Source organism: Aspergillus undulatus (assembly GCF_047715775.1).
Source record: "Aspergillus undulatus strain CBS 261.88 unplaced genomic scaffold BDV17scaffold_4, whole genome shotgun sequence".
NCBI lineage: Eukaryota > Fungi > Ascomycota > Eurotiomycetes > Eurotiales > Aspergillaceae > Aspergillus > Aspergillus undulatus.
In genome coordinates this window covers 220,295-246,587 of record NW_027396608.1, presented here as the reverse complement: position 1 = coordinate 246,587, position 26,293 = coordinate 220,295, and the positions used below count along the sequence as shown (strand labels likewise).

Genomic DNA, 26,293 nt, shown 5'->3' with positions numbered 1-26,293 from the left:
ATAACCCAGCGAATCACCCTGTATCAGTCTCCGAGATACAGCCGCACCAAAAATGTTCCCAGCAGCCTGGACCCTATACTCTTGTCCGACTCGGGAATAAGTATTCAGAGCACTCCAGCTGTCCAACTTGGAAGTCAAATAAGGTTAGCTTTTGCGTTAAGCCGGATATGGCTATAGCCGCTGCTAATCCGAAGGCGGAAGGAGATCGCCTTGTCTGACGTAGCACACACCAAGCCATGTCCGAATCACGCTGGCCATGAGAGCGGGCAGCTGCAAGTTAAATATTCAGATTGGTAGAACAATTGAAGACAGTATGTGTTATCCGTATCCCGTGCTTTAGAGCCAGAAGCCATACTTTCCATCTAATCTTGGCACCAACCCAATCTGGCGTACAGGCTAGGCCGGTTAGAAATTTGATGGTCAAGACGGAGGTGGAGAATATATATCGCCATAGCCACAAGCTATCCAGCAATTGGTAGCTGTAGCCTCACCTCAAAGCAATTCTACATATTGCATGCAGCCACTATATACTCACCACGTAAACAACCACTATGCCCTACTTCAGGTATCGACTCTCAGCCTTCACTCACCGTGGTGGCGCCAGCATTTTCTGTCCCCGAACTTTAAATCTTCCCAAGGGAATAGACGTCTTCAATTCCTGGGGTATTCTGACAACACCACCACCGCCTTATATTTCATCCTGGATACCCGAGGAACCTACCACTTTATTCATCCGATAAACATTCTGAAATGACCAGAAACAAACCACGTATCTTCATAACTCTCCACCCACGCGGCAAGAACTCCCTCGGCGAGAACCGCAAGCGCCTGGGTCACTCCGCGTTCCACTGGGGCATCCTCATATCGCCAAAACACACCTGCCACCCAATGTCCTCGATCTCGACGCCCAAATCCTCAACGCATTTCCACTTCGACGCCACGGACTCGATATACGTCGATCCTGGATCGGGGGAGACGGTTCTGGATACATGGCGGTTTCGCGTGCGAAAGAGCAAGGACCCCGTGCTTGATTTTCAGGTTCTGAGTAGGGTGTTCGTCGGCAAACTTTCCAGCTCTTTTTCGATGATGGATATCAAGGACGGGTTCGATGAGATTGCGTTGCCGGATCGGAGCAGGGGAGAGAATTGTGTTAGCTGGACGAGGGAGGCGGTGCGGGTTTTGATCAGTATGGGGGTCCTGGATAAGAGGTTTGATCTCAAGAATTGTATGGATATTTCGCTGGGATTTGCGGATAAGTGTGTGGCTGAGCAGAGGGACCTGGGAAGTGTCCTAGATTTCACGAATAGGGCGGGGGCGTTTATATAACAACTCCCGTGGGAGTGTTACTCAGTGATCTGGTCCTGTGCGACGAATATGAGGCATCTCGATTGTTCTTCAACATCGGGTCGAGCAATACATACTCGGCTCAGATTTGCCGGCATGCGGGTATTGTACCCTTCGTAAGCGAGATTCAACTGAAAGAGTTAGCGTTCAGCTTGACGATTCTACTTCTTACTAGAGCAAGGTTTCGAAAGGGTATGAAATCGAGGAGAGTGTTGGAGGGGGTGACTGTATTGAGCGATATTGAGGGATCCATCAAGCGAATGATGCGTAAACAGCTCGAGAATCAGCCGAGTCGAAGGTACCAGACAGTGGACGAACTTGTTATTGACAAAAAAAAAAAAAAAAAAAAAAAAAAAAAAAAAAAAAAAGGAGTAGAGATCGAAGCATCCAGTAAGTTGAAAGGATCGTGATGATGGAGAAGTCTAGTACTATGAAGCGGACGATGCGTGGACAGCCCCTCGTTCCTTCCCCAACAGACTGGAAAGCCGTTGCAGTGGTTCCATGGTTGTGAAGGTCACGGGCACATGGCACACTGGGAAGGTTCAGGTACACTCCGTGTAGGGTTGCCAGAGCATTCCCCAAGATCTGGTAATGAAACTGAGGACTAAACAGACTAATATTCAGCTAACGGAGTTCAGAGCCCTGAAGCATCGAGCACGGAGTACTTTGTGGATATGGGGTATGCGTATGCGAATCACGATGTCAGCGAGATGGATGCGACGCGTATGGACGATGAGATCACCGATGACCCAGACGGCAGATGCAGCAGGGATAACCTGCCTATGATAATGCATTATATGAATACTCCGAGTAATGGCGCGGGATAAGAATAGCAGGGAAGACGTCAGACAGTTGGATGGCTTGGATGGCTTTGTTGATCGGCGCCGTTTGTGATGTCATCGCCGTTGGTACTTAAATACCGCCCCCATACCAGACGTTGACCAGGCCTCTTCAGATCTATTCAAGCGTACTATTATTCTATCTGCGATCGTCCGAGCTTAAAAAACCAACTTGATATAGCTTCTTGAAAGTCGACCAACAACACCTCTCCTGTTTACTTTACCACCTCAGTCACGTGCTACTATACCCACCGGAGCCAAAATGCCCCCCATCTATGACCGCATCGAGGAGAACCTCATGATCCAAGAACGCACTCTCTGGGCTGCTCTCACCTCGGCAAGTCCAGCCGGCGAGCTTGAGCGCCTGTCCCACCCAGATGCTGTCTACATGTTCCCCAAGAAAGACCTGATTCCCGTGGAAGGGCTAGAAGAGGCCTTCAAGGACCCATTCCACAAGTTCGACGAATACGACCTCTCGGACGTTCGGCCGATTGTGATAGACTTGATGGCGGGGACTATTACGTATCGCATCCGTGCTCGACGCAACAACAACGACTATGTGGCGACGGGGTCGTCCACCTGGCAGCAGGGCTCGGACGGGGAGTGGCGGGTGATTCACCACCAGGAGACGCTACAATAATAATAAGAGATGGAGTGCTCGTATTCGAAATGTGATGGGCCAATAGTTGATTGCAGTGGTTCTTGGTGAATTATGATGGAACATGAATGATGCGTATATGAGTGATGGGTCACTTTATCTTCGACAGCGGACAAGCAGCGGCCGCTAATCTTGACACCGAGAATTCTCCACTGCTGCCGACGCTATTTATTTTAGTTCTTTTAATCAATGCGATCTCTGTCAATTTCTGCTTGCACAGTTCTGCAAGTCTGCATCTGAAATTTCTTCCACACATTTCCTGGATATGAATCACTATGGTAGACCATGCATATCATAAGCAAAGAACGTGAGCCCTGGGCGGGCTATGTGGTGCCTCTATCAGTGCCGGATCCTTCTCCGCGCACCCGCAAGATCCTGATTGTCGGCGCGGGAATAGCCGGCATTGCAAGCGCCCTCGCCCTCCAGCATGAGCTAAAACCCCACGAGCCCAGTCTTCAGATCACCATCTTCGAGCGTCACGACGTCCTTTCCACCTCTGGCGGTGCCATCAACCTCACTCCCGTCGCTCAACGCCATCTCGACCGGCTTGGCGTACTCTCGGAGCTTGACCGTCAAGGTGCCGATGGCGGCGCTGATGTTGATGCTATCGATCTCTTTTCTAGCCGATCTGGCCGCTCGCTAGGCTCGATCGACTTCACCGATGCCAATGGAGACGGGATCAATGGGTACAAGGGGCGGCGAGTACTGCGGATTGTTTTGTCTCTGGCCATGTTGACCGTCGTCGAACGCCAGCCCAACATCCGCATAGTATACGGGAAAAAACTCACCAAGGTCTCGGAGCACAACGATCAGACGGTCCTCCACTTCGAAGACAACACCTCTGCGGTCGGTGACCTTGTCCTCGGCTGTGATGGCGTCCATTCCGCCCTCCGAACGCAATACGTCGAACCCCGCCGTCCCTCAGAGTATACCGGCCTCGCCTTCATCCAGACAACAATAGATACACCACCAATCCCGTCCCCTCCAACGCCATCAACGAGAACCGGCTTCAGCCGCCCTAGCTCCAGCACGAGCGCCACCGGAAGCACACAAACATCCACCTCCCACAACTCCCAAAAAAGCAGACACACAAGCCGCAGCCTAGGCTCGCACTCCTACGCCTCAACACCGACAGTATCCTCCGCCGACGAACCCCAAACCACAACCCAAGCAATCTCACAACCCCTCCAACAACGACAACAATATATGCACCCGCCCCCGTTCAAAACGACCGGCCTCGCCGTCTCCCGCCATGGCGACCTCCTCGGCAGCTTCTGCGACCGCAACCACGCCTCCCTCTTTCTCGCAGCGATAGTGCAGATCAACGAGGCCGTCCTCCCGCGGTACCGACTCGACGCACCCTCCTTGTCAACGTCTTACGAGAACTTCGATAATCGAAATCGCCTTGCAATCCACTCTGCCCTCCAGTCTGAAATCCACTTTCGCTTCGCGGGGTCCGCGGATCCTTGGGTTCGGGACGTAGCTCGCCTCAAGGCAAATTGGATGCTGTACCCCGTTTACCAGGTCCGTCCTGGTGGGCGGTGGTGGAAGGGTCGGGTTATACTGCTAGGCGACGCAGCGCATGCGGTAAGCATCCTCTATCCCCGCACAACCCTCACCCCAAATTCTCAAGTCCCCCCTAACACAAAAATAACAGATGCCTCCCCGCGACGAATCCGCCGCCTACGCCCTCGACGACGCAATAATGTTCTCGCGCACACTAGCCCACCACCGCGAGGAGTCCCTCCCCACGGTATTCTCCAAGTACGAGTCGCTCCGCCGCGGACCGTGTGAGGAGGCCTTCTCCGCTGCAGGGCGGATGTGGGCGACGCACCGCGATATGGGTTCCCTCGAGGGCCGGTGGAAGGAGTGGACTATGCCGTGGGTGCTTTGGCGGAATCGCGCGCGGAGGAATGAGGCGTGGCGGTTTGATGCTTATGATTCTTAAATCATTCATTTTTTGGTATTGGTTTAGGCTCGGGGTTTTTGTTTGTTCGTTGATTTGCGCTGCATTGCATCGCGTTGCATAATAGACTGGATTGGATGGGTGGGATATGTACTATAGACACTACTTGTTGGTTGCATTGTATTTGACGCATATAGATAGATGGATGATTGGATTGCTTGCATGGACGCTGGTTGGAATGGAATGGAATGGAATGGTTCAGTCCTGTCCAGGCCCGCGAGTTCGCATTGTGCATGGTCAGAAGCGAAGTAAAGCGAATTCTGCCTTTTTCATGGATGGCATTGCCCTTGCCGGTTGGATGTCGTTCGTTTGATCTGGTTTATCATTGAGTCCTGATTTTTGGTCATACACGTGCCGATGAAAATGGATCATTATACCTCGCATTTATGGTACAATTAGCAAGTAAGATTTCCGTCGATGAAGTATAGGTTAAAAGTCGGACTACCACGAGCGGGTCGGGCAGTACCTAGCGGACGCGAGGAGGATGGTGTCATAACATGATACATTGATGTTTAAAGCCGTCTTATTCTGGAGTTCCGAAGTCCAATCCGATCTACAGTCGAGTTGAGTCCAAGACCTAGAATAGTTCTGGGTGAAATATATATGTACATATATATTTCTCTTCTAGTTCTCCGGTCTTTGAAGGGCTTTTCTAGCGGGTGGGCAGCCTTACTTTCTTGAACATAGATGATGCGAGGGTATGCTAAATGGTCCGGAAGCTCCAAAAGCCTATTGGATGTCGTTGTCTCGTACCTAGCTAGTCTTTGAATCCGGATGTCTATCAATCTCGGAGGTGATGATGTCTGTTAATTGTCCGAGCGGACTACAATTTCATCACAATCCAGGCTTGCTCCATGTAAAGACAGTGATGGCTGCAAGTTATTGCACAATAGCATAGGTATATTGAGGTGATAGAGCTAATCCTAGTGATATATACAAGCTATCACTCTCCAGTAATAGATCCTTTAGTAAGGAGACAAGGGAAGCAGGTCAGGCAGTGGTTAAAGACGTTTAGAACGTTAGAGTCTGTCCAGCAGTTCCAACAACAGCAGCCTTGACGTTCTCGGGGCCGAGAAGGGTGTATTCGTAGTCAACGCTGGTGAGGGTACCCTCAAGGGCATCAGCAGAGGCATCACCAAAATCGTTGTCGCGCTCAACAGCGTAGCCGTCGTCGGTGGAGTAGAGGGCCTTCTTGCCGTCAACCCAGACGTTAGACTCGACAAGGAGCTGGGCACCGATGCGAGTGTTGATGCCGTCAGAGACGCCTTCATAGTAATTGTTGTAGATGTGACCGGTACCGAAGCGGAAAGAGGGGCCACGGGAGTTCAGGTTGTACCAGAAGTTGTTGGCGTAGGTGACATGGAGGTGGCCGGAGTCTTCGTCCTCGTTGCTGTTGGAGTGGCCGACAAGGGAGGCCTTCCAGTGGTCGTGGATGAAGCTGTTGGAGACAGTGATGAAGTCAGAGCCGCGCTTGAAGTCAAGGAGACCGTCATAGTAGTCCTTGTCGTGGTCGCGGTCGGACGAAACATCGACGTGGTCGATCCAGATGTTGTTGGAGTACTCTATTCTCGATTAGCATAGTAATGCCGATGGCATGGGCTTCACATACCGGCACCGATGGCGTCACCGTTATCGGCGAGGACGTTCTTCACACCGAGGTTGCGAATAATAACGTTCTCAACCTCCTTGAGTTTGAGACCAAAGCCATCAAGGACAGCAGACGAGTCAGCACCAAGGATGCTGGTGTTGCTGCCGACCTCGGCCTGGTCTGCGGTCTCGGTAATGGGGCCGCTGACAATGACGACCTTGGGCTCATCACCCTGGACGGCCGCAGTGAACTCAGCGTAGGAGGCAACGGTGGTGGTGGTACCGCCCTCACCACCGGTGGTGCCGCCGTTCAGACTGGCGTAGCCGAAAGCAGTCTTGTCATGTCAGCAACGCTCTGAGAGAGGATAAGTGAAACTAACGTCGTCAGCACGCTTCTGGCAGCTGCTGGCCGGAGTCGGAGCTGCAAGGGCCGGCCCGAGGCAGCTGACAGCAGCGAGAAGGAACTTGAGGTTGGACATGGTGAAATGAATGTTGTTTGAGTTGAAAAGAAAGTAGAAAGAGAGTGTATGTGCAAGGATTGACAGGCTAGCTGTTGAGGAACGAAAGACTCGACGTCTCAACGGCTCTTTATATAGTTCTTCAGAGCTCTATGCCGCGCCGCCGGAGCCATCGTTACGGCGGGACTGAAACGATCAACGCCTGAACCTCCTGAATATGGACGCGAGAGCTGGTTCCGTAGCGAGCTGGGACCTTGATGGATTCCACATTGCGTTTTAGGTAGAGGACGGTTCCTTGTCCTTGACGCCGGGGTAGCCAAGCGCCAAGCATCTACAGATGCAGCGCGATGCGAGGCGATGAGTGCCAATAATGCTTCAAAGCAATTAAGGTGAGACCGGAGAACTTCCACAAACGATGATAGCTTGTTTCAAAGTGACGTGCCAAGAAGCCAAGATGAGGACCAAGCGGAGATTCCTCACATCTAGCTGGACTAGGCGTTTGAGATGTGCGTACCAACCGTTCGTCTGCCTCGTTTTCGGTTTATGCCCAGAAGCTTCGCCTCTTGTCCATGGACGCGATCGCCCATGTCTTTCGGCACAAGGCTGTAAGGCTGAATGGACGATCAGATCACTGTGCCGTCAGAAGATGTGAGTATATCACGAACCCAGATGGATTTGCAGTGTGACTTGACACAAAAAGACTTGAGTTTAATATACTTCGTATTACTCCGGAATTCTCGTTTTCATCCCCGAATTATGGGACTGCACTATGCATGGTCTTTGGAATAGGGAGCGGACTGCGGAGCCGAAGGATATTGGAGGAGTTTGCGACCACTATAGCGTTATCAGCTAGCACGCACTTGGTAAGAACTGGTAGTGGTGCGATATTGTCTCACCTACGACTCATTCATGCTGTGGACGGATACACTTATGGAGTCAGGCAGGTCCACACTTTGGGCACGACCAATATCCTGCTCCAGCCCGGCGGCAATCCGCAGACTTCCAAATCATCCAAAGCAATCGAGATTATCCTCCAATTGCAAATAAGGGATGTGATACGTGAAATGGCGAAATCAGTTGTCATTCATGTTGCATTCTGCGAAATAGCTGGCGTCACGCGTAGCACCGTACAGCCATCTAGTCAAATCCCACAGGGCTTATTAGCCGCGCTAATAACCATGTCCATGAAAAGTGGCTAAAAAACCAGGTGGGTCTTTACTATATGCAGGCCAGAGGCTGTATGTCCGAGCAGTAAGGAGGGGTCAAGACTCTTCACTCTTGGTTTTTGTGTTGACTGAACCAGACTGCCCATGGTCAGGAGGCTGACAGTGACAGGAGCACACTAATAGGCTAACAGCGCCGTCTCAGCCTGGACTCGGTTCATCCTTCCCACCCCCTGTTGCCAAGTCTCAACTTCCCCACTGCGAGACCCGCGGCGAGCCTTGTTCCGTAGGACTCGTAGGAGGAAGAGGACGCAAAGTAGTGAGAAGCTCCAGACGCGTCCTGGAGACAAGCGCCAAGAACAATTCATATGTGAAAAGTTGGTACCTAGACAGCTCGCAGCCGACAGTCAGCCGATAGAGACCTAGAAACCGATAACGCGGCAAACTGGGATGGCAAACCGACAGGGATGCTCGTTAGTCTCTTCTTGCCCAAGAGCATTGAGTATTTCGTCATCGCGAATAAGGGGAACTAGCTGGTCAGGCTGTTTGGCCGGGTTGTTCTGCTGGAGGAGAGGAAAGCGAGGTGGAAGAGAAAGGAAGAAGCAAGCCCGGCGGCAACACCTGACTTCCGCTCTCACGCCCGCGCGCTCTTCTTCTGTCTCCAGTTTCACGCTCACTCAACTAGTGCATACGATTTGGCCATGCAAAAGCGCAGCTTTTTATTCCTGCTGTATCGCGAAGGGGCTTATTGCTCTTTACGTGATAGTGCCACAACCATACAATTCGTACAAATGGAAGCCGTGAAGAATGGGGGATCTAACGTTCGAGTTTGACTTGGACTAACAAAGCCTTAACACGCATCAAGTACCCTCAGTGCCCTGCTGATACGCCGAGAACATGACGCGCTTCGCGTTTCTTGATGATCGAAACTATGCAAATCACATTGAAGCAAGCAAAATTCGCCTTCGACTCGAATGGAATCGCCAAATCGCCGCAAAGGGAACCCGCGCGGTCCAAGTGGCTTTCACAATTCCTAATCTCCACGCGACAGTGTTCCGACTATAAAATCTTAGAATATGGTTTCCTTGCTCCCTGCCCTCGCAAGGATGGTCCGGAGCGAACCAGAGTTTGATTCGCATATGTGAAGAGGCTTGGGCAATGCGCTGGCGATGGGGCAAAGAGAGAAGAAGAGAATCCTGTCCTTGTCTTGGTCCCAAGCACCGCATGCCAGCCATTATGATCAGACACAGTTTGGGACATAGTCAACGGAGGGAAAGAAACTGAGGCCTTTTGCATGGATCAAATCATCGCCTTTGTCCTCTTCGGAAGAGCCGCTTAATCTTGCTTTCCTCGGCCATCCATACGCGCCTTATTTTCGGACAAATGGCCACGACTTAGCCGCTGGGGCCGATGGAGATAACAACCTTTTGTCCCTCGATCATTTGGCATGAGGGCAGAAGGCCAAAAGAAATCCTTTGCAGGGGTGATGGAGATGCCTCAACGTCACCCGTTCATCCCATGCAGCCCTGTCAACGATCTGCGATGCCGACGGTAGCAACTTGTTGTCCAACAATGACCACCGCAATTGCAATCTGAACAGTAAACACCTATCAGAACAAGACTCTGCGAGACAGCAACGTGAGGGGTTCGACCTACCAGAGCCAAGTCCACACCCCTTGCAACTCTGACCTTCCACATCGGCCGAAAACGAAACGGCGGCTTCTGACCTTGGGCCAACACGCCAGGATCCATAATTCGGTCAATAAACGCCACTCTTTGGTCTCCCACAACAGCCACCTGAGCAAGGTTATTGACATCCATCGCGAAGATTTCCATGACAGTGTCGGTGTCCAAACTGTACGATCGCGAACTTAAATGCGTCGATGACCTCTTAGGCTTATGTCCCTTTCCCTGGCTGGCCATTGCATTTAATGGCACACAGGCATTGCGAAACCGCAATACAGCCCTAGGTGCCTGCACAGCCATACGACACTTTGCCGACACCAAGGGTCCGCTGGCCGTCCCTGCTCCGAGTCGCCTCAATTCCACAACGGACCAGTCATACCATCGATTTCGCAACTCAAAGAGCGAGAAACCCGCAGCATCGCGGAATACCCGGCGTTGTGCAAGGCCCCAAGGGTGACCGTGGACCGTGAAAAGCGTGGCACCGTCCTGGTGAGCGACGACATAGTCGAGAGGGTGCCACGGCTCGGGTCGATTCCGAACTGTGATGATTGTCTCCGGATCGGCTGTAGTGACGGTCTCAGGTCGGATCGCTAAGGGCCATTGTGGTCTCGCCGGTGGTGGTTGTTCGAACGCCATGCATGATCTGTTGAGAGTGGCATCAGTTCTGTAGCAATGGGATTGAGGAAAACGTGAGCCATATTTAACTCCTTTTGTTCAACAATGCTCATAGTAATAGGGCTTCAACCGCGTATGCGGAGTTCCACTGTGGACTGGAGCTTCTAGGTTAGGCAGACGTAAAATCTGCCTTGCAGTCAATGATGTTGGTTTGGAAAGCTTCTTGATTGGATCGGCTGGCCGTTTCGCCCCCAAAACCGTTCAAAGGATCGCCACCGTGAAACTAATGAGGCTGGTTGCATCCTCAAATGGATTAATTATCGCTAATAGTAGTTACTTCGTCTTGCGAGGAGGTACCACGATGGGTTCCTCATCCCCCTTCTGATGGCTAACACAGGTCTCCAACAGACATGGACCGCGGTCTCGATTACCAGTACGTCGCCCATCGGCTGTTGTTGCCCGTAACCAAATTCACAAACTCCCTACCAATGATTTCGTCCGTACGCTCGGAAGGATGCAGCTCATCATACCAGAGGAACGAATGTTCGTTATCGAGACGTTCGCAATGTCCAGACTTGTCGCAGTGCCTCACATACCCAGTGACATTCGCCGGTGCGTCCAAATATTCCTCCGGGTTATGCCAAATATCGGAGATCTGCACTGTCAGCACATGCTTGAGACCACTAATAATAAACGAAAGTGGGGTAGAAGGAATTGGAAGCGAAAGAGAAGGCATACCAAGCCATACGTATCCATCACGGCCAGCTGCGCCCCCGGGTACCGACGCGCGATCACTGCCTCGTACGCCGTCTTATAATGAAACACCTCGTTGGTCGTGACCACGGACTCCCACATCCGGTAGCTTATTTCGGTAATATTGTCCCCCTTATCCGGATACCCGCCTGGTGAATCCAGCCCGCCGTTCTCAGGAGTCGCATACTGTGGAGCCAGTTGCAGAGGCGCCAAGTTCAGGATCACAAAGTACCGACCCCCGTTGGCGTACACTCCATCTAGCGCCTTAAAGACACACTCGATATAGTCCGGGATTGTTTTCCCTTCAACCTGCGAGTCTGTCAGGAAGGCGGCGTTGCCCACGTCGTTGGTGCCAATCCAAATTGCATAGACCGTCTCCTCCTGCCGGATATCCATGAACTTCTTCCCGGTGGTAGGATCTATGTACTTGCTATCCGCAACATATGTTGGAACCTCATACTCCAGAACAGACGGGTATATCTTGTCGATGGGCTCGTATGTCCGTGGAGTTATGTCGTTCGAACACACAGCCCCGGAGAGAGCATAATTGAAGCGCGTTAGATTCGCAATCTCCGCTGCAAAATATCCCCAGTTATATCCGCCGGAATAGGTGTTGTTGCTCTTTATGCTAGTCAGTCCGTGCTTTCGTGAGCTCTAAGCTGACCGGTCGCGGCGAAACTCACAGTCGGTTGCTCCCACCCTACCGGAGGTACAGTCCCATTGTGGTCCTCCCAGTACTTGAATCGATTGTCGTCTGTGTACGAGTTGCCGAACGTGACTGTCGCTTTCCACTCCTTCGGACCCCAATTGATTGGCTGATGCGCAACCGCTGTACTCAGAAGCAGAGACAAAACTGCTGGCTGCGAGATGACGACCATGATGCAAAACTAGGTCGATTCCCTGGAATTCGCCCAGAAGGATGAAAAGCAATCCGGGCGAGCTTCACGAAATTTATTTATTCCCAGCTCCGGCACGGGGTGTTTGCCTTTGAGCTTGGCCAGCTCCAGCTCCTCGGGCGTGGATTCCGTGCGGTAAGAGGTGTTCGCCGGAAGCGGAGTGGGAAGACGCAAATCCTTACTCGCTGATACGCTGCGGTGGGATTACGATGGGGAATATCGATGCAGATCGATGATCAAATTGAATTCTCATCGATGCTAGTGTGCGAAGCCGATGTTTGATTGGTCGACTCAAAGTTGACCTTCTTAAGCAAGGCTGTTGTCCACTCCGTCGGGTCCGCGCAGTCAGCTGAGGAGGTGTTTAGTTAACGTAATTCACGGGTCGTCCAACCGGCCACCAGCGATCCGCTACGCCTCTACAACTTGAAGCTATTCGCAGCTACTAAAACATTATTATTTCTAATTATTTGGGCTATTATATCACGTAGGACATGATGTCCTAATATAACCTACAATATAATAACTAGAATACCTTGGTAGAGCTTGTTTTAGTGTGGCCTGAAGTTAACGGCGTAGAACTTACAGAAGGACCCTCTTTAATATTAAATTTGTTAGGGGACGAAGTGCTATTGCCTAGCTCAACCGTGCCATAAATACAAGAAGGGTTTGTTGGGAAGCCCCCTAGAGAGTACTCAAAGGAAAGGCCTAATAAATAAGCAGATTCGCAGGGGTTAACAAGGGTTCAAGGGTTAGGTAGAATAGCAGGGGTCAACAAGGGGTAGAATGAGCAAGGGTGCTTGGTATGGGCAGGAGAATGGGAGATAGACGAGGTCGTAGACCGAGTTCACAAGATTAGGGAGCCTCGTACGAGGGGCCCATAACAAAATTAAGTGTTTCTTAATACCACGAGGTTAATACCCTCTTGTATAGTAATGCCTGGTATAAGAGTTATTTATTGCTTAGAACATGAAATTCGTGGTACTGGTCCTGCAGCAACCATATTTAATATCCCCTATGGAACTCGCCGCGGTCGCGTCAAGGGAATTGAATTTAAATTAGAACGCTGCAACCACAACCTCTGACTATCTGATATTAAAGAAAATACATTAGTAGATTGGATAGTATCTCGAGATACTTGTGGAGCGCCCCCTCGGCCGTTACAAGTACAGGAAATAGCTAATATTATCCTCCGGACAAATAATCTTACTGGCTTTGAACCTATTAGTATAAACTAGGTATCAAGCTTTATTAAATAACGGCCTGAGACTAAAAGTTGATTTACAAGGAGATATAACTATAAGAGAGCTAAAATGCGAGGATCCAAAGGTTATACAAGAGTAGTTTAGGTCCCTACAAGAGATATGACTTTGCTGTAGGATATAAGATGAATATATCTTCAACTTCAGTAAAACAGGCTTTGCAATAGGTCTAATTATAACTGCAAAGGTCATGACAAGAGTAAATATACCTGGAAAGCCTTATCTTATACAGCCAGGCCAGCGGGAGTGGTGTCAGATAAGGCCAGAGGAGTCTTTCCTAAGGTCCCGGAGGTCTTAAGGATATTCTGAGATCAATGTTATCGAAACTCCACGCCTTCGCCGGCTCGGTGTCGTTTCGGAACCCTGGCAAGGTACTAAAAGCTCTGCGGTTCTCAGTTGACTTACTCTTGTTCCCAATGAAGGCTTCAACGTCCAATCTGTGTGAAGACAGATCACGGTCCTATCGGTGAGCGTAGTTCCCAAGGCAAGGCTAGTCATTAGTACGTGTACCAAGGCCTATAGAAGTATGAGTCGAGTTACTTGCTTCAAAGGTATACTTTGAATAACAGTAGTGTATTGATCACGAAGATAAAAGAGCTAAACACAGAGGTAAACGAGCATCCTTATATCTGTCTTCCCTTCGCGTAGGTAGGTCCTACTTCCAGGCGTAGGTTCTACTCCTTCCTATATTCCCTACTCCTATAGATTACGTGCCCTACTGTCGTGACCGTCTGTCATCCCGAGCGCCATGACCAAACCGTTAACTGATTTGATCGGCTGGGGTCTTCCCGTAACTTTCTTGGCAAGGCACCTTTGTCGTGTCATAACAATCAAGAGAAGAAGACAAAGGGTTGCGTTGGAAATGCAATATAGCTTAGTTCAACAATCTGGCTATGTTGGTTGTTCTGAAAAATAAGACACGAAGAACAAAACTATGTACAGATAATGAGCGTCCTTATATATCCGTAGCCATCAAATCGCTAGCTATATCCCCGGTCAAATCAATCAAATCGTCTGATATGTTCCATCAAAGCACCTGCTTTGTTGTACCATATCAGCCAGTATGATACTATTCCTGATTAGGCTTAGCTCTCAAATCGCCCAATATGACCGACCGTCCGTTCGTTCTGCCGCTTGTTGTCTCGCGCTAGGTGCGGCACAGTTAATCCATTGGCTGTAGAAGCCCGTCATCTTCTGACAGAACTATATTATACGTTGCAAGTAGTAAATTAGCTACATGAGATAGCCGAGGGCCTATACTATGTAAAAGTATTACCTTTTAGTCTCCTTTAGAGGGTAGGTTCAGGGATATAATAAGCATGTGCTATTACTTGTATAGATAGAAATCTTTTATTTTTAAAATTAGAGATTACAAGTAATATCTTCCCCTCCTGTTCAACAGAATCTTTAGGGGTTTAACGCGCTTTTAGTAGTATAATTAATGGTTGGATTAGAGGGGTATTTCGATCGCGGTGTTACACATAGCTTACTCCTTCCTGTCATTCCTGTTGCTTAGTCAATACTTAGTCATACTCTGGTAGATAGCTCGCCCGCCTCACGGCCGATCTCTGAAGACCATCAATCTATCTACCACCATTCACATCCAGCCTGTAGGGCCTTGCTACACGCGGCCAAAACGCGTGAGGCGCGTCACTCGCTTACCGATTACGTTATTTAGCCTAGGTTCCGAGGTGCATCCGCACCTCCGAATACTTGACTCCTTCACGCTTCCACAGCGGTCGGGTGACCCGTGATTTACGTTAGTAGGATTTGCTGCCTAATCTCAGCAACAAACCCTGAGGGGGTGTATCAACCTGGATATATATGACTGTTTAAGACTAATTTGGTTGTCGAGACACCTTTTTTGCTTAGCAGTATATCTCCGACACACCGCTATTCTGAAATTAGTTCATTCTTAAGATGATTCTGCGGTAAAGTTGCTGCTTGTTATGGAATAGATCATAGTCAAAAGTATTAGAAGGCATTAAAGAAAGTACTTATGATATTTAAAAGAAGCGAGAAAGAAAAGTAACACTGTTGAAGTGTTTGGTTGGCCATTCCGCCTTCCCGTTATACTCCGTCCAAATAGCATCACGAGGTTTAATAGCTTCTCCCTCGTCCCACCATCTATCGATTCATATCTCGTCATTTGCTTCTCCACATGGAAAGCCAGAGAAACATTCTCCCTATCATAATCAAGGCTCAATGACGCGAATTATCCTCATGAGCAAGCGTGACATCAGTAGTAACCACGATACCGTCTTCTGGAGTGTCACCTCGTTTTTCCGTAGCCTCAGCATTAATGATATATTCCTGGCTCTCACCTGAAGAATCCCTCCGAGTCTTCTTCCGCCCCATAGCCGCCAGCTCATACGGATGTCTCTCGCCAGTCCTACTAAGCGCAGTAATACCCTCCTTGCCTTTCGAATGGAACGTGGATTTGGACCTCCAGGTATTTTTGTATCTGTTCGAAGAGCCGTTGGACCGGAAGAAGCCGATTTTGCTGAATAGAGGCTTAATACCGGGTGCGCAGACAATAACCACTGAGACTAGGGCTTCGCGGGAGGCCCAGCCTAGCGCTGTGGACAGATGGTCGATCTCTTTCACGGAATAGTAGGCGCGTAGGGCGCCGGCGATCATGACGAAGATTCCAGAGGAGAAGAGCAGGCAGAGAATGATCTTTTGCGATTTTGCGATTCGTGCGGCGAGGATAAGGGGGAATGGGATGGTCATTATTGCCATGTCTGTTCTGTTGGTTCGGTTAGTTGTGTTTGGTCGGGGGTTTTCTTGATTGGGAGATTGCAACGCACACGATGCTAAGAACTTCGATTATGATATAATTTAGTGGTCGGATGGTACAATTGTCTTTTGCGCTGTTAGTTGTAATCCAGATGCAGACGGTTGCGGAGTGCTTACCGCCGGCGTAGGGCTTGATTTGCCAGCTTCTGTGGACTGGCGAACAGATTGCCAAGTGGAAGATAAATGATGCCAAGAATGTGCAGATGGACGCGATGCTAACTCCTATGAGGAGACGATGTTGCCAGAAACCCATTCTGCGGGATGTTAGTATTTTCCTCTTCTTGTCTTGTTGGCAGTATTTTGACTTACGTTAGTCGGCTGTAGAGGAATAGAAGGACCGCCTTGAATGACCACACCATGAAGATATAGGACAGCCAGGCGATGAATGCGAAGATAGAGCCTTTCCGTAGGAATTCGACTTGATCGTCTGGTACCTGGGCTGCGGTTTCTTCGTTAAGCCCAATGTTGGAGGCGTAGACATCTGTTTCGTGTTAGGGATCATGGTCTGGCCAGATAAGGGTTTATGGTGTGAGCAGGGAGGAGCATACCTGTGCAAAGGTACAGGAATACTGTGTGGAAGGTCCAAAATATCTAATCACCATAGGATTAATACCCATTGTCAAGAGGCAATCCATGTGCTAAGACATACCGTGACAAAACCAAGGCACAAATCATCCCAGTAGAAATTCTTTTTCCCAACAGACCAGCGAGCGTAGATGCGGACAGCAATAATCAATAGTCCAACAGCCCACTCAGCAAAGAGTTCAGCAGAGCCATTATAGCCCATGTTTAATATAGTTTAATACAAAGAAAGACAGGAGTCCAAATAAGCAAGGGGACGTGCATCAGGATAAAGAGGGACAGGAGGTTATAAACATGCCAAAGTTGCAGTACCATGGTTGATTCATCTTGCCCAAAGGATGATGACCATGGATAGCTTTTACTTGGCATGGCTGTCCATGATATAGGAATCTGGCCGTAGAAGGTATAAGTGGGCCAGACTACGGAGTATGTGGAGTGTCTTGGGAGTGTCAATCCATTCAACTAATCCCCGCCGAATCTTCTGCACGTCACGCTGATTTGAAGAGAGGGGATCTTCCTAGGAAGATCATTATCAATGTTTACATTGAGTTCCTGTATAATAGGGACCCAGTTTAGGATTTTCTATCTTCATATTGGACCCTGTATGCCAGGGACCCGGTTTATACAGTTTGCGTAAAACTTTGCATGGACTACCTGTGGCGCCCCTAGTAAGAATACTACTTTGCTGGTCCAACTTCCACCACCCGCCAATAATAAAAGCTCAAGTCTATGTAGGTCAATATGCAGATCGCGATTCCAAGAATGTAGGTTTCAGCACGACTTCATATAATCGATTATACTAGTATCAGTCGGCTACCTGTAGTGAACCATGTCACCACAAAATATTCATGCTTACATGAGCCAATAGGCAAGATCACATTTCTCTTGGCAGGTGAATCACAACCTCAATTGATGATCAAGAATGGGAGGCAAGTCTGATTGGTAGTAGGGACTCGCGGAATACCTCCGAGCTTCAATGAACTGTTAGGAGCTGGTAATAGCAATTACTGTGCCACTGCAAAACCATACTCATATTCTGTGAAACTGAGAGTGGTAGAGGTACCTCGCCATCCCTTGCCCCCGGTATTCTTGTGAACAAGACTTGATGGTGGCGATACTCGGGTGAGAAATTGTCTAGGCAAAGCTTACACCGGACATGTGGAAGAACCAATTATTACTCTGTTGGGGGACGATCGCCGGATCTGCGACCGTGCCCAGAGCTGCGCGAGCCACAGTGGACCCCGAGATTGCTGTTCTCCGGGGAATTCTTCATATGTTGACGCCTACCTGGAAGTGCCATCCAGCCCGTGACAGAATATGGCCATTGAGAGCCGAAGTGCTTGGCTATTCATAGAAGGTGGCTTAGCTAGTTAACGTAATTTTCGGTCTAGCGGACTACCCCATCGATTTCGGTCCTGCTTGAAACTTTGGAACCATTCAAAACCACCAAAACACGCGTTTTGGTTAACTAAAATAATTCAACATGTAGGAAATTGAACTCTAATTTATTAACTACACAGGGGAAGGAGGGCGAGAATCAAGCTATATCAGCTACTCGCTCGTGGAGGAGCGGATGCCTTTTAATGATGGACACTCGATTCGGTGGATGATTCTCTCTTCGGTGCCTGATACATTTCGAGTAATTACGCCTACCGGTGACGCTCATAGATATCCTTATCAAGTATCCTGAACCGAAGCCGTCTCTTGCAGAGTTCTAAACCACTCTTGTATAACCCTTGGATTCTCGTGTTTAGCTCGCTCGTAATTATATCTCCTTGCAAAGCGACACTTGATCTCGGAGTATTGTTTAATAAAATTGGTGACCCAATTAACGCCAATAGGGTCAAACCCAGAGGGGTTGTCAGTATAGAGAATCATGTTAACTATTTCCTGCACGTGTTGAGAAATTTCACGTATATCTCTGGGTATAATCTACTTTATTAAAGCCTCTTGAATTTTAGATAGTTGGAGGTTATAGTTATAGTATTCTATTTCAAATTCGTGGCCGTTGACACGGCCGCGAAGTATTCCGTATAGGATATTAAAGCAGTTACTGCAGGATTAATCGCGCGAATTTCGTTCTTTAAAGCTTGAATAACAAGTTGGATCTAGCCCTCTTGCTTAACTAGATTTTGGCGAGAATTCTTGCGATTTGGTGGCATGGTGGTTGGTTGAAGAGCTACGTTGAGAACGACGCGTGGACTTTGGAGGGGCGATCGGACGACCCCTGATTACGTTAACTGTTTGGTGCTCCGTGAAAGTCATGATGCGCGAACGCCGTCTTACTCTCAGGTTTAAGCATGACCGTCCGACGGTCGCTCGATCGTGAGGCGTGCAGCTTCCTGTTCCTGACTCGGCGGTTCCTGATTCAAATTTCTGCCAAATGTGATGGGCGTGGTCGATCTAGAAGAGGACAAGCTTCAAGACAAGCTGTCGGGTTCAATCCTTTCACCTCCTGCGCGGGCCTAGCGTCTGAGCGAGAACCAGAACTGTCTATGTTAGACTCTCGGCGTTCCGGCAATGCGCTTCGTCATGCCGGTTCCTTGCGGACATTGCTGCGCAAATACCCCAAGGTTCCTGACATTCTGGCTGCGCCCTTCTTCGTACACTCAATGAGATTCGAGACTCAATTACTTGTTTGCCGATCATCCCTTGTGACACGGTCCGACCGCCAGGGAGCTTCTCCGCAAACCAAAGAGCTATCAAATCCAGCACGGAGCGGTGACTATTTGTCTATCCGATATCATAATCTCGACAAATGCGATTACCGTAGGGGTATTCTCTGGCTGGTTAAAAGTCGATTGACGTGGATGCCCTCGTTTCACCGAAGCTATATATAAATAGCACCACCGCTTGTATACTCAGTGTCGAGCACGCGACAACGGCGAGAAGCTAAGAGGAAAGGGATGTTTCACGAATATCGAAGCGAGAGTATACTTGGTCGTCTAGCACAATAACTCGTCGATAGAGAGTTCAGCCTCATCTGTCATGCTCTGGGGTGTAGCCGAAATGCGGAGTAGCTACAATGAGTTGCACCATTGCTGTCACAAACCCTACTCGCGAATCGGATGATCTCAGCCCACCAAGGGTCAGCCAATGTTGATTTTGTTCTCTGGGCCATGAATAAGTGCATCTCGTAAGCTCTGCAAGCCAAGCAGCCAGTGAGTGAAGACGAAGACAGGGTCGGACTGCTGTTTGGGGCATGCGACGACGAGGGCGCACGCTAACCCCGATTAGGAGAAGGAATCCGCGCCAGATCCACGTATCTTATCGGCCTCGCTTCTTATCGTCCTCTCTGGACTTGCCTTGGAGAGTCACGATGCTGCGTCGGATGCTTTATAAATGGCCCTTTCCCCTCATTGGGGACTTGACATCTTTTGATTTCGTTGCCACTGTCATTCAGTTTGTGGTTGCCTGCCACTGTGGTGTCGACCCGGTTGTGTCAACGACTTTCTTCCACACCTCCCTTCATCCTCCCCCGCATTTGATATACCCCGATAACACATCACAATGGTTCTCGACCGACTCCAGCAACTGACCCTTCAGGTAAGCGCCTCATCGCCTCCTCCACATCCATTGGACCCCCTCACGACTACCGAGATCGATACCGCCGTTGCCATCATCCGCAAGGAGCATGGCAAAGTTAACTTCAACGCAATCACCCTCTACGAGCCCCGCAAGGAGCAAATGATGGCTTGGCTTGCGAGCCCTGACAAGGCTCCTCGTCCTACACGTGCTGCCGACGTCGTTGTCATTGCTCCTGGGGGTAAGATTTACGATGGCGTTGTCGATCTCGAGGCCAAGAAGATTCTCGAATGGAACCATACTCCTGGCGTTCAGCCTCTCATCACGATGGAGGATTTGCAGGAGGTGGAGTTCATTGTTCGCAAGGACCCGAAGGTCATCGAGCAGTGCGGGATTCTTGGTATTCCCAAGGAAGATATGGACAAGGTTTACTGTGATCGTAAGTTAAAAGCGGCTATATTCGAACTTAACTAACAGCCGTAGCCTGGACAATCGGATACGACGAGCGCTTCGGCACTGATGTTCGGCTACAACAAGCTCTCATGTACTACCGGCCGCACCCTGATGACTCTCAATACACCTACCCCCTTGACTTCTGCCCCATCTACAACGCAGAGACGAAGTCAATCATTCATATTGATATTCCGCCGGTGCGACGACCTCTTAGCAAAGCTGCTCCCAACAACTACCACGTAGAGTCTGTTGAGAAGGAAGGTGGATACAGGACAGACTTGAAGCCAATTCACATCATTCAGCCTGAAGGAGTATCCTTCAACGTCAAGGGACGCACGATTGATTGGCAAAACTGGAGCATCCATGTTGGCTTCAACTACCGCGAGGGTATTGTGCTCAACAACATTACGTACAACGATAGAGGCAACATTCGTGACGTTTTCTACCGACTTTCACTCGCCGAGATGGTTGTCCCATATGGAAACCCAGAGCACCCCCACCAGCGCAAGCACGCTTTTGACCTGGGCGAGTACGGCGGCGGTTACATGACCAACAGTCTGTCTCTCGGCTGCGACTGCAAAGGTGCAATCCACTACATGGACGCCGCATTCGTCAACCGTGCCGGAGCCAGCACAATCGTCAAGAATGCCATCTGCATTCACGAAGAAGACGCCGGTATCCTCTACAAGCACACCGACTTCCGCGACGAGTCCATGATCGTGACCCGTGGGCGCAAACTCGTCATCTCCCACATCTTCACAGCCGCCAACTACGAATACTGCGTTTACTGGATCTTCCACCAAGATGGCACCGTTCAGCTCGACGTCAAGCTGACCGGTATCCTAAACACCTACTCTATGAACCCCGACGAGGACACCCACGGCTGGGGCACAGAGGTCTACCCGGGCGTCAACGCTCACAACCACCAGCACCTCTTCTGTCTCCGAGTCGATGCCAACGTCGACGGGCCCAACAACACCGTTTTCCAAGTCGATGCCGTCCGTGGTCCTGGAGAAGTTGGATCGGCTGAGAATAAATACGGAAACGCCTTTTACGCGAAGAAGACCAAGTTCACGACTCCTCGAGAAGCAATGTCCGATTACGACGGCTCTACCAGCCGTACTTGGGAAATCCAAAACACAAACAAGCTCAATCCTTATAGCAAGAAACCTGTCTCGTACAAGCTTGTTAGCCGCGAGGTTCCGCCCCTCTTACCCAAGGAGGGCGGTCTCGTTTGGAAGCGCGCCGGATTCGCTAGACATGCTGTCCACGTTACAAATTGTAAGCCAGCCACCTTCCTCCTTCCAAAATTCCCCATGGCTAACAAAATTACCAGACTCCGACGACCAAATCCACCCCGCAGGCCGCCACGTCCCCCAAACCTCCGGCGAACCATCTCAAGGTCTCCCCGCATGGATCGAAGCCGCTGGGCCGCAAGCATCCATCGACAACACCGACGTCGTCCTCTGGCACACATTCGGGTTAACGCACTTCCCCAGCCCCGAGGATTTCCCCATCATGCCTGCTGAGCCGATGACCGTGCTCCTCAGGCCGCGGAACTTCTTTACCCGCAACCCCGTCCTCGATGTCCCGCCTAGTTTCGCGAGGACGCCAACCCAGGTTAAAGCTGGCAGTGGTGCTTGCGGGTGTTCTGCGAAGAAGGCTTCGCCGGATGGGTCGAGTGTTTATGTTTAGGTTGGAATGGGAGATAAGTCTGAGGGTAATGAGTTATGCTGTGGACGCAAGTGACGCATTTTCTTTTCTTGTATGTAGGCGTTTCGTTTCACTTAGTTACTTTCACTGCCTGTATCTACCTTTTTTCATCCAAACCTTAAGGGCAATACAGTTCTTACTGATCTGCCAAGTTCTTCAACTTGAATCATGCTAAGCAGTTAGTGGGGCAGAACCAGCTCTCGGCTGTTTCGATTAATAATTGGCCTTTCCTACATAAAGTGAGGTCATTCTCTTCAAGCTCCGAGCTCCCCGCTGATAAGATCAAACCATTCACATTCCCATTATCTTGTCTTGTGTTGAACAAAGCAGCAACAATGTCAATCCAACAATGGACCACCTCCCTCGACGGCATCGACAAGCTGCAACTCAGCGATGCCCCCAAGCCCACAGCCGGCAAGGGCGAAGTCCTCGTTGAGATCCGCGCTGTGTCGCTCAATTATCGCGATTTTGAAGGTACCTAACCTACCACACCCCAAAATTCCCGCCCCGGCCACGCCCACTGACAACAACAATCCAGTCTGCAGCGGCGAATATAATCACCACAAATCCGTCAGCCAAGACAAAACCTCCCTCGTCCCCTGCAGCGACATGTGCGGCGTCGTCACCGAAGTCGGCGAGGGCGTCTCGGCATGGAAGAAAGGCGACCGGGTTCTCTCAACCTTCCTGCCCGACCATCAAACCGGGCAGGTCGTCGAGAAGATGATGGCGTCGGGCATGGGCCTCCCGCAGCCCGGCGTCCTGGCGCAGTACCGCGCTTTTCCCGAGCACGCGCTTGTCAGGGCGCCCAGCTACATGAGCGATGAGGAAGCGAGCACCCTGCCCATTGCGGCTGTTACGGCTTGGATGGCGATTAATGGGTTCCGGCCTATGGGGAGTGCTGGTGGGGAGGGGGAGTATATTCTTCTTCAGGGGACTGGGGGGGTTGCGGTCTCGGGGCTGCAGATTGGGCACGCGGCGGGGGCTAAAGGTTTGTCTTTCCCTCCATTGATCTAACTCTTAAGGAGACGCTGATAGAGGTGCAGTAATCATCACATCCTCCTCCGACGAAAAGCTCTCGCAGGCCAAGAAGCTCGGCGCCGACTACACAATAAACTACCGCACCAATCCCTCCTGGGAAGAAGAAGTCATGCGGCTAACCGACAACCATGGTGCAGACATAATCCTCGAAACTGGCGGCGCGCAAACGCTAAAGAAGAGCTTCGACTGTATCGCCTGGGGCGGACTAATCGACTGCATCGGGTATCTATCTGGTAAAGTTGATGCAGCTGATGACCGCACGAACGTCAACCTATTGGCTCTGCGGAGGAACGTTACGCTTAAGGGGATTATCAATGGGCCTCGTGATCGGTTTGAGGAGATGATTGGATTTTATGAGAAGCATGCTATTCGGCCTGTTGTTAACAGGGTTTTTGGGTTTGGGGAGGCGAAGGAGGCGTTTCGGTTTTTGGCGACGGGGAGTCATTTTGGGAAGGTTGTTATTAAGGTTGCTTGAATGTAAGCAACAACTGGAGATATAGATAAGTATTCCAGACAATTGTGAGAATAGACCGTTGTCCTGTCAAACATCGACACATCCATCCAAACTACCCGTTCAATCCAACCCAAGCCCCCAATTCCAACAATCCATACCTGAAAGTCCACCTACCGACTAGGCTTAATATCCCCCGTAACCGTATTACTCAAATCCTCCCCCAACTCCCTCCCGCCCACAGATAAGGGGTTCGTCTCCTGCAACACAAAAACTACCCTCGCCCACTCCGTCTCACTAGGATTAAACCAAGCATGCATTGTCCCCCGTTGAATCGCCACATCCCCCTTTCTCAGGATCCTCTTCTCCCCACTGTCCAGAGCCATCTCAATCTCCCCCTCCAGCACAATCCCATAATCGAGGCTCTGCGTCCGATGCATAATCGGCCTTCCGCGGGGCGCAAAGTCCACGATTCGACAGACTGTTCCGCCAGGGTTCACGAGGCCGAGGTTCCCCGTGCTCATGAGGGATTCGTGGGTCGCTATGTCGGCGTCGGCGTTTAGGTCCGCAGGGAAGGAGGATGTTGTGTAGGGGACTGTGAATGCCATGCTGTTGTTTTCGAATGGGGACCAGATGGCGGGGTTCTCGGTGTGGATTGTTGCGAGGCCGGCGGGTGTGTGCCCGGTTATGTAGCGGGTTATCGGCCGGAGGGGGGAGAGTTGGCCTGGGTTGGGGGTTTGGGGTTGTGAGGACATTATTCGGGTATACTTGGGCTTGATAGTATATGTAATGGATAGATAGATCGTTTTATGTTAGATGCAAAGCGAGCAAAGTAGAGGAGGATAATTCACGAAAAAGACGGAAATACACTGGGAGACCCGAGTCTTATATGCACCACTTCGACTCAGTAAGACCTATCTGCCCCTCATCCAGTCTGCGGTCAAAAGAAGCAAAGAAAGTGACCAGTGTCCGGCATCAGCAAGGCAGCAGCCAGTTGGCGATGCAGGAATAATGCATGCATGAGGCCCGCATTGAGAGTTGCGGTGTTACGTGCATTCCGGAGTCGAAATACTCCGATTGAACTTTGTGGCTCGGGGTCAAATTTTATTCGTCAGCTGCACTCTGTCTCAACACTTTGGGGGAAAACTTTTAGCGGGTTCTGCTGTAGCTGGAACGAAGCTTGGGGATGCTGGGGAAGTTAGGGCTAATTGACCATTTACGGATCCAGGGCGCTAGGCGCGGTGGATGAGAAGCGGGGTCGATGACAAGAATTTCCTCACAAAGGTCTCGACGAATGCAAGGAGGAGGAACTACAGATCAGCTTTACTGAGATTTACGGTAGATAGCGTAGTAGGTTTCCAAAAAGCGACATCAAATTCAAGGGAATTTTAAAGACACATGAGGGCTAAGAAGCTAGTAGAATAGTATGCAAATCCCATCAATACGTCATCCTATCGAACCCCCTTGACACGGCATGCCGAAAAGAACTGCGGTCTGTTGGGGAGCCACTCGATGGAAAAGAAAAGGAAGTAAAGAAAAAGGTCAAGCGGGCGATCCGAGATCAAATCTGAAATCCGAACGCCCAGTCCAGTCTACCGCAGAGAACAGGAAGCGTGACACGGCAATATCAGATCAAAGCAGCAGCAGCCTCGGAAGACCAGTCTACCTAGCACTTGTCCTCGGCTTGGACAACAACATTCCACTTGTCAGGGTGATCAACTACCCCACCAGCAACCCTTTTGCCCTTATAATCAGCCTGGCACTCAGTCGAAAGCACACGAACGCTGTCACGGACATTCTGGAGCTTCATGTATTTGATAACGTTGTCCTCATTGCAGAAGCGAATGCTGACTTTGTCGTGGCAGTACTGCTCCGAGCAGGAGCGGGCCTCGGCCTTGGCTATGGGAGGGAGGGCGTTGTGGGGAGTGTTGAAGATGACTCTGTCCAAGAAGTGGATTGCCTTCTCGACGTCGTCGCGAGGTGGGTGGAGGGCTTTGCCCCAGCAGTTGACGTCGTGCTAGATAATAGGTTAGTATGTCTGGATATTTTTCTGGGGTAGCTGGGGGGGGGGGTACTTACGGCAGAGACCATGGCGGCGAGGGCAGCCATGAGAGAGGTGATGGTGAGGAAACGCATTCTGGCGGTTGAGAAGTTGCGAGTTGGAGAAGATTGAGAAGTTCGATGAGCTTCGAGATTGATGATCAATGATCGAGTGGGAGAAAGAGAGGCCTGGCGAGTTGGGATGATGGATGGTTGAGAATCCGGGGGAAATAGGTATCTATTTATCCTTCTCCAGGACTCGCTTGACGAGGACTTCAGTGGGCACGTTTACTGGGAATACGTGAGTCAGTGGGAGCGTGACAAGAAAAGAGAAGACATAAGTGAAGGAATAGTGAATATAGCGTTACATAGCCAGTGGCTACTGTAGGAACAGACGCCAAGACCATGGTCAAATGAATGCTAATTCACGAAACATATGTGGCAGGGCACTCAAAGTCTCCTTTACTG

At 50.2% G+C, this 26,293-nt stretch overlaps 13 protein-coding genes across 13 annotated transcripts; 7 read left to right on the top strand and 6 right to left on the bottom strand.

The window, feature by feature from the left end:
• Positions 1-335: 335 nt before the first annotated feature.
• On the top strand, positions 336-1,680 carry BDV17DRAFT_252529 (uncharacterized protein). The gene has a single exon (XM_073756562.1). The coding sequence runs from the start codon at positions 751-753 to the stop codon at positions 1,324-1,326; it is 576 nt and encodes a 191-aa protein (XP_073619798.1). The 5' UTR covers positions 336-750; the 3' UTR covers positions 1,327-1,680.
• A 608-nt stretch (positions 1,681-2,288) lies between these two features.
• On the top strand, positions 2,289-2,975 carry BDV17DRAFT_144215 (uncharacterized protein). The gene has a single exon (XM_073754356.1). The coding sequence runs from the start codon at positions 2,446-2,448 to the stop codon at positions 2,821-2,823; it is 378 nt and encodes a 125-aa protein (XP_073619797.1). The 5' UTR covers positions 2,289-2,445; the 3' UTR covers positions 2,824-2,975.
• A 151-nt stretch (positions 2,976-3,126) lies between these two features.
• On the top strand, positions 3,127-4,789 carry BDV17DRAFT_287328 (uncharacterized protein; the record flags this gene model as incomplete). The annotated part of the gene is made up of 2 exons (XM_073761145.1): positions 3,127-4,428; positions 4,499-4,789. The coding sequence occupies 2 exons, from the start codon at positions 3,127-3,129 to the stop codon at positions 4,787-4,789; spliced, it is 1,593 nt and encodes a 530-aa protein (XP_073619796.1).
• Positions 4,790-5,555: 766 nt separating this feature from the next.
• BDV17DRAFT_144137 (pectate lyase family protein) lies at positions 5,556-7,249 on the bottom strand. The gene is made up of 3 exons (XM_073754354.1): positions 6,775-7,249; positions 6,417-6,729; positions 5,556-6,369 (listed from the first exon to the last, which is right to left on the bottom strand). The coding sequence occupies exons 1-3, from the start codon at positions 6,871-6,873 to the stop codon at positions 5,819-5,821; spliced, it is 963 nt and encodes a 320-aa protein (XP_073619795.1). The 5' UTR covers positions 6,874-7,249; the 3' UTR covers positions 5,556-5,818.
• Positions 7,250-8,190: 941 nt separating this feature from the next.
• Positions 8,191-8,886, top strand: BDV17DRAFT_144135 (uncharacterized protein). The gene has a single exon (XM_073754353.1). It carries the CDS (start codon positions 8,466-8,468, stop codon positions 8,817-8,819), a length of 354 nt encoding a protein of 117 aa, XP_073619794.1. The 5' UTR covers positions 8,191-8,465; the 3' UTR covers positions 8,820-8,886.
• A 511-nt stretch (positions 8,887-9,397) lies between these two features.
• On the bottom strand, positions 9,398-10,629 carry BDV17DRAFT_144169 (uncharacterized protein). The gene is made up of 2 exons (XM_073754355.1): positions 9,672-10,629; positions 9,398-9,607 (listed from the first exon to the last, which is right to left on the bottom strand). The coding sequence occupies exons 1-2, from the start codon at positions 10,335-10,337 to the stop codon at positions 9,545-9,547; spliced, it is 729 nt and encodes a 242-aa protein (XP_073619793.1). The 5' UTR covers positions 10,338-10,629; the 3' UTR covers positions 9,398-9,544.
• Positions 10,630-10,743: 114 nt separating this feature from the next.
• BDV17DRAFT_287325 (SGNH/GDSL hydrolase family protein) lies at positions 10,744-11,947 on the bottom strand (the record flags this gene model as incomplete). The annotated part of the gene is made up of 3 exons (XM_073761144.1): positions 10,744-10,971; positions 11,055-11,690; positions 11,753-11,947. 3 exons carry the CDS (start codon positions 11,945-11,947, stop codon positions 10,744-10,746), a joined length of 1,059 nt encoding a protein of 352 aa, XP_073619792.1.
• A 3,336-nt stretch (positions 11,948-15,283) lies between these two features.
• On the bottom strand, positions 15,284-16,810 carry BDV17DRAFT_299478 (uncharacterized protein; the record flags this gene model as incomplete). The annotated part of the gene is made up of 6 exons (XM_073763882.1): positions 15,284-15,973; positions 16,035-16,089; positions 16,141-16,277; positions 16,333-16,504; positions 16,572-16,614; positions 16,673-16,810. The coding sequence occupies 6 exons, from the start codon at positions 16,808-16,810 to the stop codon at positions 15,427-15,429; spliced, it is 1,092 nt and encodes a 363-aa protein (XP_073619791.1). The 3' UTR covers positions 15,284-15,426.
• Positions 16,811-18,694: 1,884 nt separating this feature from the next.
• Positions 18,695-19,753, top strand: BDV17DRAFT_144113 (uncharacterized protein). The gene has a single exon (XM_073754351.1). The coding sequence runs from the start codon at positions 18,906-18,908 to the stop codon at positions 19,443-19,445; it is 540 nt and encodes a 179-aa protein (XP_073619790.1). The 5' UTR covers positions 18,695-18,905; the 3' UTR covers positions 19,446-19,753.
• BDV17DRAFT_144117 (uncharacterized protein) lies at positions 19,515-19,962 on the bottom strand. Its single transcript, XM_073754352.1, has one exon. The coding sequence runs from the start codon at positions 19,807-19,809 to the stop codon at positions 19,585-19,587; it is 225 nt and encodes a 74-aa protein (XP_073619789.1). The 5' UTR covers positions 19,810-19,962; the 3' UTR covers positions 19,515-19,584.
• BDV17DRAFT_144109 (peroxisomal copper amine oxidase) lies at positions 19,963-22,453 on the top strand. The gene is made up of 3 exons (XM_073754350.1): positions 19,963-20,569; positions 20,614-21,864; positions 21,920-22,453. The coding sequence occupies exons 1-3, from the start codon at positions 20,116-20,118 to the stop codon at positions 22,276-22,278; spliced, it is 2,064 nt and encodes a 687-aa protein (XP_073619788.1). The 5' UTR covers positions 19,963-20,115; the 3' UTR covers positions 22,279-22,453.
• Positions 22,454-22,586: 133 nt separating this feature from the next.
• On the top strand, positions 22,587-23,884 carry BDV17DRAFT_299475 (zinc-dependent alcohol dehydrogenase family protein). The gene is made up of 3 exons (XM_073763881.1): positions 22,587-22,770; positions 22,835-23,284; positions 23,340-23,884. Exons 1-3 carry the CDS (start codon positions 22,632-22,634, stop codon positions 23,807-23,809), a joined length of 1,059 nt encoding a protein of 352 aa, XP_073619787.1. The 5' UTR covers positions 22,587-22,631; the 3' UTR covers positions 23,810-23,884.
• Positions 23,885-23,958: 74 nt separating this feature from the next.
• On the bottom strand, positions 23,959-25,876 carry BDV17DRAFT_279282 (cupin domain-containing protein; the record flags this gene model as incomplete). Its single annotated transcript, XM_073759690.1, has 2 exons — positions 23,959-24,509; positions 25,861-25,876. 2 exons carry the CDS (start codon positions 25,874-25,876, stop codon positions 23,959-23,961), a joined length of 567 nt encoding a protein of 188 aa, XP_073619786.1.
• Between the last annotated feature and the right edge of the window lie 417 nt (positions 25,877-26,293).

Excerpts from the sequence above, each read along its gene's own strand:
- BDV17DRAFT_252529 (XM_073756562.1), top strand. The coding sequence starts at position 751 with ATGACCAGAAACAAACCACGTATCTTCATAACTCTCCACCCACGCGGC.
- BDV17DRAFT_144215 (XM_073754356.1), top strand. The coding sequence starts at position 2,446 with ATGCCCCCCATCTATGACCGCATCGAGGAGAACCTCATGATCCAAGAA.
- BDV17DRAFT_144137 (XM_073754354.1), bottom strand. The coding sequence starts at position 6,873 with ATGTCCAACCTCAAGTTCCTTCTCGCTGCTGTCAGCTGCCTCGGGCCG. Across the intron at positions 6,730-6,774 it reads GCCAGAAGCGTGCTGACGAC|ACTGCTTTCGGCTACGCCAG; the intron begins GTTAGTTTCACT and ends TGACATGACAAG. Across the intron at positions 6,370-6,416 it reads CGGTGACGCCATCGGTGCCG|AGTACTCCAACAACATCTGG; the intron begins GTATGTGAAGCC and ends AATCGAGAATAG.
- BDV17DRAFT_144135 (XM_073754353.1), top strand. The coding sequence starts at position 8,466 with ATGGCAAACCGACAGGGATGCTCGTTAGTCTCTTCTTGCCCAAGAGCA.
- BDV17DRAFT_144169 (XM_073754355.1), bottom strand. The coding sequence starts at position 10,337 with ATGGCGTTCGAACAACCACCACCGGCGAGACCACAATGGCCCTTAGCG. Across the intron at positions 9,608-9,671 it reads GGGGTGTGGACTTGGCTCTG|ATTGCAATTGCGGTGGTCAT; the intron begins GTAGGTCGAACC and ends TTTACTGTTCAG.
- BDV17DRAFT_144113 (XM_073754351.1), top strand. The coding sequence starts at position 18,906 with ATGACCGTCCGACGGTCGCTCGATCGTGAGGCGTGCAGCTTCCTGTTC.
- BDV17DRAFT_144117 (XM_073754352.1), bottom strand. The coding sequence starts at position 19,809 with ATGCCCCAAACAGCAGTCCGACCCTGTCTTCGTCTTCACTCACTGGCT.
- BDV17DRAFT_144109 (XM_073754350.1), top strand. The coding sequence starts at position 20,116 with ATGGTTCTCGACCGACTCCAGCAACTGACCCTTCAGGTAAGCGCCTCA. Across the intron at positions 20,570-20,613 it reads GGACAAGGTTTACTGTGATC|CCTGGACAATCGGATACGAC; the intron begins GTAAGTTAAAAG and ends TAACAGCCGTAG. Across the intron at positions 21,865-21,919 it reads TGCTGTCCACGTTACAAATT|ACTCCGACGACCAAATCCAC; the intron begins GTAAGCCAGCCA and ends CAAAATTACCAG.
- BDV17DRAFT_299475 (XM_073763881.1), top strand. The coding sequence starts at position 22,632 with ATGTCAATCCAACAATGGACCACCTCCCTCGACGGCATCGACAAGCTG. Across the intron at positions 22,771-22,834 it reads CAATTATCGCGATTTTGAAG|TCTGCAGCGGCGAATATAAT; the intron begins GTACCTAACCTA and ends ACAACAATCCAG. Across the intron at positions 23,285-23,339 it reads GCACGCGGCGGGGGCTAAAG|TAATCATCACATCCTCCTCC; the intron begins GTTTGTCTTTCC and ends ATAGAGGTGCAG.